The following is a 13,417-nucleotide window of genomic DNA, read 5'->3' as shown; positions in this document are numbered from 1 at the left end:
TGTGATTAAATAGTTGACACAGCATAGCTTTCTGACACATAATGAATGTGGTCTAATGAACTTAAAATATGTTTTTTGCTTTGAGCAATTCACTATGCTGTTGAATATAATCCTCTCAAAAAAATGTTTGAAGAAATTTTCTTTTTATTTATGAAATCTGAAATGAGAAAAATGTAACCCCTGTTTTAATTTATCAGTTGGTAGTAAAAGTGGTATATACATTGTATATACTATAAAACAATGATTTAAGTTGATTCAACTACTATTCTGGTCAAAGAAAGATAACTCCAATTGAAAATTTCTTGCTATTGCACAATTTTGTGCAATTAGATATTTCTTGCTATTGTGAAATACTGTGCAATTGAAAATATTTGCTATTGCACAATACTGTGTAATTGAAGATTTCTTGCTATTGTGCAATACTGTGCAATTGAAAATTTCTTGCTATTGCACAATACTGTGCAATTGAAGATTTCTTGCTATTGCTGAATACTGTGCAATTGAAAATTTCTTGCTATTGCACAATACTTAATATTATAATTTTGGATCCTGATTTGAACCAACTTGAAAACTGGGCCCATAATTAAAAATCTAAGTACATGTTTAGATTCAGCATATCAAAAAAGCCCAAAAATTCAATTTTTGTTAAAATCAAACTTAGTTTAATTTTGGTCTCTTTGGACTTTAATGTAGACCAATTTGAAAACGGGACCAAAAATTAAGAATCTACATACACAGTTAGATTTGGCATATCAAAGAACCCCAATTATTCAATTTTTGATGAAATCAAACAAAGTTTAATTTTGGACCCTGATTTGGACCAACTTGAAAACTGGGCCAATAATCCAAAATCTAAGTACATTTTTAGATTCAACATATAAAAGAACCCCAAGAATTCAATTTTTGTTAAAATCTAACTAAGTTTAATTTTGGACACTTTGGACCTTAATGTAGACCAATTTGAAAACGGGACCAAAAATTAAGAATCTACATACACAGTTAGATTCGGCACATCAAAGAACCCCACTTATTCAATTTTTGATGAAATCCTGTCGGCCCCTTATTCCTAAACTGTTCGGACCAAAACTCCCAAAATCAAACCCAACCTTCCTTTTATGGTCATAAACCTTGTGTTTAAATTTCATAGATTTCTATTTACTTATACTAAAGTTATGGTGCAAAAACCAAGAATAATGCTTATTTGGGCCCCTTTTTGGCCCCTAATTCCTAAACTGTTGGGATCTCAACGCCTAAAATCAATCCCAACCTTCCTGTTGTGGTCATAAACCTTGTGTTTAAATTTCATTGATTTCTATTTACTTATACTAAAGTTATTGTGCGAAAAACCAAGAATAATGCTTATTTGGGAGTTTTGGCCCCTTATTCCTAAACTGTTTGAACCAAAACTCCCAAAATCAATCCCAACCTTCATTTTGTGGTCATAAACCTTGTATCAAAATTTCATAGATTTCTATTTACTTAAACTAAAGTTATAGTGCGAAAACCAATAAATGCTTATTTGGGCCCTTTTTGGCCCCTAATTCCTAAAATATTGGGACCAAAACTCCCAAAAATCAATCCCAACCTTCTTTTTGTGGTCATAAACCTTGTGTTAAAATTTCTATTCACTTTTACTAAAGTAAGAGTGCGAAAACTAAAAGAATTGGGACGACGACGATGACGCAGACGACAACTCAGACGACGACGCCAATGTGATACCAATATACGACCAAAAAATTTTCAATTTTTGCAGTCATATAAAAACTGAGCAGCTCATTGGTCGTCCTTAATATACATGGCATTTTTGGCTGCATGGTTTATCATTGTTTAAACAAGGCAAAGTCAGTGACTTGCTGTTGGAAAAACAAACAGGCCTTTGAAACTGTGATGTTAAATTTATGTCCTCAGATCTGACGATCCAATGACAGTGTCGTTGAAACTAAAACATGGAATATTGGAAAACATTTTTTTTCTATCAACATGTATGTTCTTTCCGAATGAAACTCTTCAATATTAAAAATCCATATCTTTATTCAAGAACAAAACCAATTTCTGAATATAAATTGCCAAAATGTGTGGATGACCCTTTAATAACTTGCGTCCATGTCTACTCCTTCTAAAATTGTAATAACTGTGTTTGAATACTAACATCAAAGTCAAAATTTAGAGATTTCAAAAGACAAAACGTTAAACTTTAAAATATAAATTCCGATATTTAAAAAGATGAAATTTTGAATTCAAAGTCGAAATTTTAAGTTTAAAATAAGATGAAATTTAAAGTTTAAAATAAGTCGAAATTTTTAGTTTAAAAAAAGTCGAAATTTTGAATTTTAAAGTTAAATTTCGACTTTTTATAAAGTCGAAATTTCGAGTTTTAAAAAAGTCATAATTTCGACTTTTGAAAAAGTTGAAATTTCAAGATTTAGAAAGTCAAAATTTCTAGTTTAAAATAAGTTGAAATTTCAAGTTTAAAATAAGTCGAAATTTTGAATTAAAAAAAGTCGTAATTTTGAGTTTAAAATAAGTTGAAATTACGAGTTTAAAATTAGTCGAAATTTTCAGTTTAAAAAAGTCGAAATTTTGAGTTTAAAATAAGTTGAAATTTCAAGTTTAAAATAAGTTGAAATTTTGAGTTTTAAAAATGTCGAAATTTTGAGTTTTTAAAAAGTCATAATTTCGACTTTTGAAAAAGTTGAAATTTCAAGATTTAGAAAGTCAAAATTTCGGGATTTGAAAAGTCAAAATTTCAAGTTACAGTCAAAATTTTGAGATTTGAATTGTCAAAATTTCGTTTTTGAAAAAAAAGTTCACTGCCATTTTATTTTTGCTATGTCCCTAATACGCTTCCGTAGAATTCTACTCACTTTCGTTTACCTGTTAAATTACATACCTTTTTTCTTCATGCCAAGATTTGCTTTCACACGTTAAACATTTAGTTCTTATCACATAATTTTTTTTTTAATTTGAGTTGAAGCATCGATCAACACATTTTGTTCACCCTTTCAATCTGTGAAAACATCAGTTTCTTTACCAAATAAGTATTGGTTCAGGTTGCTTAAAGACAAAATTATGTAACGATAAATATAAAGTAAACTATACATTGAAGGTTTTTCTCATTGTTAAAAGCCTTATGCTTATTATTCAACTTCACTTGAACTCTGATGAGTAGTTGTCTCATTAGCAGGCATAACATACATGTATTTATACTTATAAATAAAAATTGATAATCTCTTTGATTATGACCTTTAATGTACAAAAAAATAATCTTATCATCTTTCCAGCAAATTTAGTGCTGTTCAAATTAAAGTTGATAAAATAATAATAATAAAATCTTTCCTTTATCATACAATTCTGTTAAGTGATACCTCTCTGTCAAAAAATAGTTAGAAAATTGTAGTTAATTGACAATAAATTACTTTGTGTCAGAATAAAACTGTATTTATCATGATGTAATTATATTTGAATTAAGTCAATGCATTTGTTGTTGTAAACTCTCCTCTTTTTACACAATGTAGCACCATCTAATACTGGTTAACTGTTTCATTTATACTCCAATCTCTCTGTTTTAAACCTCCAATGGTAGCTATTCCTAAAGGGTGCACACTAAGTTGTGAGTAACAATGAAGATTCTCTTCACATAAAATATTAAAACAAATTGATTTGCAAGTTTTTAATTGTTTGTTAACTTACAAAAAAAATTCTTAATACAAATGTTTTCATGAAATAGAATGTAAATATATAAGCAATAACCATTCAGGAGTGTTAAACAAGGTTAAATCATAAATTAAAAATTCACTTACAAGGGAGACAACTTAATAATCCTTGGATAACAAAGGGACATAACAAAAATAAAAACAGTTAAAACAGTTCATAACAAATCTATATGTTTACCAGAAATTTACATATTGTTTACATAAAATTATACACTTTTGAACAATAAGTGCAGGCATACAATATTTACAGCAGGTTTTGTTCATGTCAGATGTTAACACAATCATACTCTAGATTTATACTGTTAATTTAGAAATTATGGCGATGTTTTTATATTTTAAAAATGCGACATGAATATAATCATAATAATTCAAACATGCGTTTTGAAATTGTTTGTATGAAAGAACGTAAAATTTCAAATAATATGTTAGTCTTAAACGACAAATAATAGATGCACATTCTGAATTTACAGTAATAGAAGGATTGTAGACCTTAAATAAAATGAAATACTCTAAGTTTAGAACTTATTACGTGCATTTTTTATTGCAATTTTTAACAAATGAATAGAAATGCAAGATTACTATGTGCTGATATGTAGATATTAAATTGTGAGTTATCATTGCAATATTCACCTAGTCGCCTTATTTGCGTTAATAAAAACATCGCAATAATTTCTGAAATACCAGTACTCAAAACCAAATACAAAAGAATTCAAATATCAATATTGGTTAATTGATTGATTGTTTTCTCCATGAACAATTTTTTTAATTTATATCAATTTTGTTATCCAGGATAAATAATGCCAACTTTAAAGATAAGTGATATGTTGCCTTCTATTCTGTTTTATTTTTTAAAAGATACTGGACCTGGCTTAAAAAAAATATATATTCTTTGTAAAATTGCAGAATATTAGGTGACCCTACTGCATGTATTAGCAAATGCAACAAAAAGTATATGTTTAAACTAACCTCCTAAAAATGAACATCTGGAATCAATTTCATAAAAAAAACCTACGACTGAGATTGATTGTAAGAGATTAACAATTCAGTACACTTAAGATCAATCTTTGTGGTAAGTTTTTTGTGAAACTGACTCCTGAAGAGTACAATGTCTTAAAAAATAAATCATGATCAATTTTAATTTATGGCCATTGGTAGATTTAGATATTCAACCAAACACTTATTTATCATTAATACATTAAAAACAAAAGGTTGAAGAACAAGTTTTCTGACAATTATTCGTAACATCGCTATAGGCAAAATTGCATATACTGGTATACAGACACAGATTGTTTGTTAATTTGTAATTCTAAATTTTTAATAATTTAAGATCTCCACCAAGTTCATCTAAGATATTTCAAAATACAAATTACCCTTAATTTCATTATGCAAAATAAGCACTACTATTTAACAAATGAGACATTTATCATTCATAAATTCTAATAGAATTGAAATGAATATATTTTATATTCAACTCTCCCTCCCTTTTAAAACCATACATTCTTATAATTTGTAGTCAAACAACCTTAGCATAATTACCATTCATTAAATTGCATGAATCATGTAATGATTAGAATACAGGGATTCTTACATTATTTAAGTACAATTAAAAAAGTCAATCCTGAGGCACTAGTTTGAATTTTTGTGCACATGGTCTCAGCTACATATATCCAGTGCAGTACACCCAAAACAGATTGCACATAAAATGTCTCTTGGTAGGTATTTAACACTGAATAGCAGTGATTATTGAAATTCCAAAGAAGATTTGTGAAGTGATTGAAAGGACAAGATTTTTTGTTTTGATTGATTCATATTGTATCTAGAGAAAGATACCAGATAATTTTAACATCTATTATTCAAGAACTTTAATTCCAGATTTTTGTACTTTTTTTGGCCTTAAAATAGCATGTATACTGAAAAATATACCTTCATAAATGTGAGACAACTGTAAAATTCAATAGAAGACAACCTTAAATGATTAAGAGGATGATTGCAATAACATTTCCATTGATGAAGTTTAAGATTACAAATAAGCCATCTATTGAGGCTAATAATTAAATGCACTAGAAATCTCCCCAGACATATACATAATAACACACTCATAAATTAAAACCTCATTCATATTTTTATCTTCAATTGAAAAGAAATGAAAAACTGTCACATAACAGTGTCACATGACTGTCATGTGACAATTACTCATTTCAATTGCTCCACAATAGAACAAGTAAATTATGATGATTTGAATGCTAAATAAAGGCAACAGTAGTATACCGCTGTTCTCTAAAACATGTATTTTACAAATGTAGGTGTTCACGTACAATTGTACAATCATTTCAGTCAGACAGTTAGCTATAACAGAAAAGGCCAATATAATATACTAGTAGCTGCATTGTAGAGAACTATTTACAAATGGTAAACACTTACCATATATTTAAATAATCATAGAAGCAAAAAAGCACAGTCAAACCTTGCTTAACCAAACCATGTGTAAAAAACAGTCTTTTATTATTTGTTTGTGCTTTCCAATTGATTATCACACGGTGTTCTTATGTTATGTTGTTACACTATTTCCTTACACATGTTACAAGGGCTCCCCTATGGCAAAGTATGATAAATCCCTAAAAAACTAAGATTTGTGACTGAACATAGCCACATAGTTTATATCTACTCATTGTCAATAAATTCCCACTAAAATAGACTACCCAGGCAAAGGTAAGGCCAAACATGTTAAACAAATTCACAGCCTATCACACGTCAGAAGCCTGTTACCCAATTAGTGTCTTTGGTTGCAACACTTAGCGGTTTCTTTTTTCAAGTATAAATAGAGCAGTTGGTTTTCTATTTCAAATCATTACAATTTTGTCATCCCCGGACTTTTTTTAATATCATAGGGTAGGGTTTTGTTCATTGATGTTGGTGATATGCCAACCTGTGCATCTTCGTCTTTTGTCTTGAAAAGATGGGCAAAAGATACCAGAGGGACAGTCAAACTCATAGTTTGAAAACAAACTCACAACGCCATGGCTAAAAATGAAAAAGACAAACAGACAAATAATAGTACATAAAACACAACATAGAAAACTAAAGACTAAGCAACCAAACCCCATTGGAAAACAGGAGGTGATATAAAGTGCTTCGGAAGGGTAAGCAGATCTTGCTCCTCATGTGGCACCTGTAGACCTGATAGTTGCCCTATTGACATTCTATCAAGAAATTAGGTGACAATTCTTGTGAAATCTAGACAACATGGTTTGGTTAAGACAGAATTCTTGATTTTTGAGGTGAAATATAAGTTAAAGGAAGCACATATATAATTATGTAGTGATTATGCAAAATGAGCTGCCAGCCCTACCTTAAAGTCATTAATAACAAAAACAAAAAATAAGTTTCTTAATCCTGATATTTTTGTCATCTACAACATCTTCAAGAGGAAATGACAATATTGAGGCTTTTCAAATCATAAGCCATAAATAACAAAAATAAAACAAATTAAACTTTCTTTCTCATGAAATTTTTGCCATATCTTCTTCTAGAGTAGATGATAATATGTAGGCTTGTTAACTAAAGCAAGGTTTTTGTTTTCAATTATCAAACTTTGAATTACACAATATCCTCAAACAGTGTGCAATATTCACAGATGTAATCATACAGAAAAAACACAACCAAGGTTAAGAGTCATACATTCATACCTTTGCACACAAAATATTCCTTATTCTTTAGAAAATAGCACACATACACTCTTACATTTCTAATTAAACTTAAAACAGATTTGCAATCTGATGACTATCACAAAATACTTCAAGCATGAAAAATTTAGTTTCGGAAATAAATAAATTTTGAAGACTGTAAAGTTTTTAAATGCATCGATCCTGAACAAAAAGAATGCAAAGAAAAATTGAAACCAGTAAAATGTACGAACAATATCTGAACATTGTTTTTGCAGTGCATTTACTTCCTTAACCATTTAATAACACAGTAGTTAAATTTGTATTCTTTGTATAAAATCAAGCAAGTGTTTGTATCATGCTACAAATTTCATGTCTATAATGATCAATTAAATTTTCTTAATATTAAACTCCATTCATTTTAATCTGCATCCATTTTGAGCAATAATGTCATGAATGTACTTATTTGTTTAACATGTATCTCCTTTTCTGTTTAAATAAAGATGAACAACTAAAAATAACAAAAAAAGTAAAATATTTAAAGTTAAAAGAATTTTTAACAAAATTTTCATCTTGTTATAATACAATTTTTAAATGAAAATTAATTTATTATTTCTAAAACTCAACTGAAAATATTCCCCCATTTGGTTTGACATAATACCCTGTTTTCATTTATTATACAAACATTAAAAAAAATGTTCTCATTTAAAAAAAACTTTAAAAAATTCAACACCCTATATCTTTTATTTCTCTCTCATTTCCTTTTTGCTGGGCTGGAAGCTCATTTTATTTGATGTCAAGATAAATCAACTAGTGAGCAATCTTACATAACTCATGAATATTCATGAACTTATTTACACAATGATGTATGTTGATTTGTCTCTGGCTGACCAATTAAAGGCCAGATGCGTATCAAATGATAAAAGCTGGTTCTTGTATTGGCTGGTTGATTTAGAAATGCTAAACCTTGCCAATCAAATGGTGTTATGGGAATCACATGACTGTATTAACCAATGATATTTCTTCAAAGTATTGTACATCTCCATCTTGATTTTTGAGGAGTTTTTTCATTTAATTTGTGTCCTTTGTTTTGTGCACTCGAAGATTCCTGAAAAAATAGATACATGTTAAAATTACAAATATATGTATAAACAAAAAATACATTTTGTCAATACAGAAAAACACAGTCATTTAACTAATCATATAGTTAGCTTTCTTGAAATAAATTGCATCACTATTTTTTTTACAATTTACACTAGTACATTATTACAAGATGCCTATTACAAGTTTTTAGTCCTCAATGTTCTTCAACTTCATACTTTATTAGGCCTTTTTAACATTTTTTTATTCAAGCATCACTGATGAGTCTTTATTGGACAAACGCATGTCTGGCACAACTACAAAATTTCGATTGTGGTATCTATGATGAGTTTATTTATAACTATTAGAATATCCTCTGATCTGATTCAGTCAAGTACAATTCTACAAATTCAAACCCTTCATGTCTACATTTTAAAACATAAACAACTGCATTTACTTGTATAAATTCTGATTGCAAGTCTAAAAACGTAATCTGAAAGAAGCTGCTAATAAATAAGTTGAAGCCTTTTACAACAGCTGATATATTTAAGAGCACATGTTATAATAAAGATCCGCTTTGACTATTATTATTTAAATATAAGATAGAATTATCTCCCTTACATCACAACTTTAGTAAAAAAAAAATTATCTCCCTTACATTATTACTTTAGTAGTAAAAACAATCTAGCTGTAATTTATCTACATATATTATATAAGCCAATATCAAAAGTATCACAGCAATTCATAAAATTATTTTTTTTATATCTGACTTCATAATTAGCTTGCATGAATGTATGAAGCTGTATATATTTTAAGCATTTGTTGTAATCCTTTTACATTATCTGTTCAAATAATACACATTCCTGCATAAATTACATTATAAATCAAAATTACAGTTTGAGTTACTTCCCTTGGTCACCATTTTGAAGATTTTTTTTTACTTTAGATATTCTTATTTCAATTACGAAATTGATTCATGCAATACACAAAAGTCTTGTAAAAGATTTGCATTTGATCATAGTGATGACTAGCAGAATAAATTATTCAGAAAAAACAAATTCATAAGTCTAGCTGTCAGTATAACAAGTTGAATTTGGCAGATTTCAAGAATCTTATGACAAAAGAGAAGTAACTCTTCCTAACATTGACTTATATCGTTCACAAGGTATGTGTATTACTTTGCTGCACAGAAGTACAGATAGATGGCTTACATGAAAGGACTGTGAAGGCATTTAATTTCATGATAAAACAAGGCTTTAAACAAGGCTTTTAAACTTATTAACCTTCAAAATGAATGTAATATTTGTGACCAACATAGTGTTCTCCCCACTTTCTACCACGGTGCTATATTTTTTACCATGTTTCTATTTGCTTTCACCATGTTGCTATATTTTTTTACCATGTTGCTATATTTTTTTACATGGTGCTACATTTTTTTACATGGTACTATATTTTTAATAAATCTCATAATGCAATGTCTGTAAATGTGGGCTACAGTTTAAGGAAAATAGTGCTATTTGAAAATACTAGGTATAAAATTGCATGATGATCATATATAAATCTTTCCATCATTTTGAAAATTAAAATTTGAAATGAATTATCAGTACCTCCAAATGTCTGCCAAAACTGAAAGTCATTTTGTTTCATAAAGCTATATTGAACCCAAATACCAATATATAAATTCATTTTATACACTTTTGTTTCTAAAATTTTATTGTATTATATATCATAATCAGTATAAATTAATGTTGGCGAGAACTGAAATTTGTTTATCAATGCTATATTGAACCCATATGCCATGTTAATTATTATTCATTATTTCATACATTTTTATAAATTAAAAAAAATGCTAACTCCAGTAAGGCTAAGTGAAACAGCAATATATTTCTATGCCTGAGATACAGATAAGGTCAGAGAAAAAGAAAAACTAATTGTGTGTCCTAGTAAAATATATGGTTATTAACCAATTGTTAGAAAAAGAATAGATTATACTGCAAGAAAATGAATTTTAAAAAGATATTTTGCAATAAAAGCCAGAAATTTGATTTCTTGTTTGATCGTCAGAACAGACTATGTATAAACATGATGATGCAGATTTTATATCATTATTTTATAAAGCTAGGTAGCGCAATTTGTTCAAAGTTGACTTACTGCACTTAAAATATGGTCGTGTGCCTTTTAAAATAATCAATATTTTGTAGTTCTTATTGTAACTTGTCATATATATATATATACATGATATACAAAATAACTGTCTAGCTCATAAATTATAATTTAAGATTTACCATAAGAAAGTTTACAAATTTTCCATCAAGACATCATAATTAATTGCTTAAAGTTTAAATTTTTTGCTCTACCATAATGTGATAAATGTATATTATAATCTGAATATACAGTGTCTTTATTGAAATATAATTAGCTTCAACCAATCAACTCATGCAGATACAGAGGAATCAGTATACAAAATGTTAACTTACAGACCAGCCTTATTTGTGAAAATATTTTCGCCAGTTATCATCAAGGACAATTCGCCGTATCAGAATCTAATGCATTCTGGGTAATATTTTCAAAAGTGTACACCAAAACGTTGTGATTGGTTAAAAACGTCCTAAACAATGGAAATTCAACCAATGATGTGACGTTATTTTCATTTTGGGGTACGAACAATGAAATTACCCATAGTCCTTTAGATTCTGAAACGGCCAATTCATTAGGATCAGAGTCTCCTTTTACCATTTAAAACATTTGTTGTGAAAGCAAACTTTTATTTGATATTCCAATTGCCATTGCAATACAATGGATTTTGCAAAATAGTGTATACTATAATTCAAAAGATAATATTGTAATGATTATGTGTACTTTGTTTCAATACGATGTGAGCAAGTTCATGGTACACTTCCTTTTATTAGACTCAAAACTTTAACTAGATAACCATGATTATGTACAAACAAATGGTCAGAATAAGGGAGTGACCAATAGACCAGAAAGAAAATTTTAGTATGATTTGTCTTTCCCCTGATTTCACTGTATCTGCATGTTACTGATGTGAATACCCACGCTTATAACTACTAACATGTGTAAAAGGTGTCTGTAAGAATGAAATCACAAAAAAAACGTAGTAAGAATATTTCAAACATGCACCATTTTTTTCCAGATATACTAATGATACTTGTTATGAGTGATTTTAGTGTCATAAAACAGTAAAACTAACTCTGGCTCAAGAATATGTGTGTATACAAATATAGATAGAGTACTAGTGTTAAATTTGTTTATAAGTAACTATGTTAATTGCTGTCAGAGCTAATTTGCTATTGAGGATGAATATCACTTACTCCCATTTTCTACAAAATATCAAAATCTTTATAGTTTAAACCAAACACCCATAGGTCTTAATATTTGATTTCATTCAGGATTTATAAACATGATAAAATTGATGCCATTGACTGACAAAAGTCATGGGAAATATAGAATTAAGACCTTTTACGCAAGAACTTTTAGAAAATTAAAGGAGATGGGATCTATTTAATCCCATGCAGAAATTATCACAAATAAGTTAGGCTATCCTGTTTTACATTTTATGCTGGAGGAGTATATCATGGCTTACTATAAAATTTGGTTTTACTTATCATTGAAGGCTGTACACTGTATGGTGTGAATGTTGTTTTTCTGTTTGTGTATATTGTATACAGGCCGTCAGCTGATGTGTTATATTGTACTATATGAAATATTTCGGTATTTCTGTTATCTTAGCTTAATTTCATAGGGTTACTGTAAGAGTATTGGTAGATATTGTCCCTAGTAACTTTTTAAAACAAGGGTAAAGCTTAATGCCCCCTCCACTACGACTGGGGAATAAAAAGTCAACAAGTGATAATACATGTATTCAACAATTTTCATTTAATAACCCTTAAATTGTACAGCTAAGCTAGAAAAAACTGTTGAAAACATCTTTTTGTTATTCCTGATATCAATAACTTCAGTATTTTTTGGCACTATTGCAATATGGTATATCATTGTATGCTAACTTTTTATTTCTTTCTATATGAAGTATGCTATACAAAATTTTTATTTTTTTATTTTCAAGGATCTTATATTGCATAACATAATACATTAATTGCGATATCTTACCAATTTTTTATCCATTTTAGCCTTGATATCTCTCGCCAAGGTAAAGAAAGCCTCTTCTACATTAATACTGGCTTTGGCGCTAGTTTCCATAAACTTTATACCATGCTCAATTGCTAACTAAAACAATGTAAAATAGATCAAATTTAAATATAGCCTCAAAGTATAAAACTATCAAATGTAAGAAATACATGCTTGTTTAACTGAAACTCTTTCTTTATGTACTTATTCCAAGCTAGAAGTCTATAACTCAGTAGTTTTATTTGGTTGCTGTCTGCCTTATTATTTTTTTGTGAAGATGTTGTAATGTTAATAAGGCTGTACATGTTCAGTCATTGATTTTTATTTAAATTGTTTCACCTTTTGTCATCAAGGAGTCTATTGCTTACTATACAGTATGATGGTTCTGCTCATTGTTGAAGGAAATATAGTGACCTATATTTTCATAATAATTTATTGAAGAAATGTACTTTTTTGACACTGTATTTTTCATATATTTAGCAAAGGTATAATTCCATGAAAAGAAATACTGCCACATAGAAGACTGTATCTAAAGGACAACTGTTTTGTTGTCAGATTGAATAAACATAGCCCTTTTGAAATACTGAAGATGGTATTTCATTAACTGTACATAACATTAATTAAATTTCACTTATATGACATAGGTAATTGGAACTCATATCCACAAAAATGTTTTTATGTCGTTAACGGTATTGATGAAGCAACTGTTTAAATTGACACTGAGTAAACAGTTAGGATTCTACTTCGTCAAAATTATCTCCCCATTAAGCCAGTTTATTTTCACAATCGTAGAAATGGAAGCCATTGTAGGGATGA

General features: G+C 28.7%; 1 protein-coding gene across 5 annotated transcripts in view; it reads right to left on the bottom strand.

Moving 5' to 3' along the window:
• Positions 1-3,584: 3,584 nt before the first annotated feature.
• The window catches only part of LOC139496210 (ras-related protein Rab-8A-like), a 40,423-nt gene continuing 30,590 nt past the window's right edge, over positions 3,585-13,417 (bottom strand). The window contains exons 6-9 of one of the 5 annotated variants that reach the window (XR_011657563.1): positions 12,584-12,700; positions 10,607-10,630; positions 4,765-8,483; positions 3,585-4,630 (exon numbers count right to left, since the gene is read on the bottom strand). Coding sequence is in view for 3 of the 5 variants with exons in the window: in XM_071284686.1 (XP_071140787.1) it covers positions 8,400-8,483; positions 10,607-10,630; positions 12,584-12,700 (225 nt within the window). In the remaining 2 variants the exon portion in view is untranslated. Of the gene's footprint in view, positions 8,484-10,606; positions 10,631-11,528; positions 11,544-12,583; positions 12,701-13,417 lie in introns of all 5 variants that reach the window. The other 4 variants (XR_011657564.1, XM_071284686.1, XM_071284687.1 and 1 more) reach the window with 4 other exon arrangements.

Source organism: Mytilus edulis, chromosome 11 (assembly GCF_963676685.1).
Source record: "Mytilus edulis chromosome 11, xbMytEdul2.2, whole genome shotgun sequence".
In the NCBI taxonomy this organism is placed as follows: Eukaryota; Metazoa; Mollusca; class Bivalvia; order Mytilida; family Mytilidae; genus Mytilus; species Mytilus edulis.
Note: the sequence above shows the minus strand (reverse complement) of the source record. Positions and strands in the feature narration are given on the sequence as shown.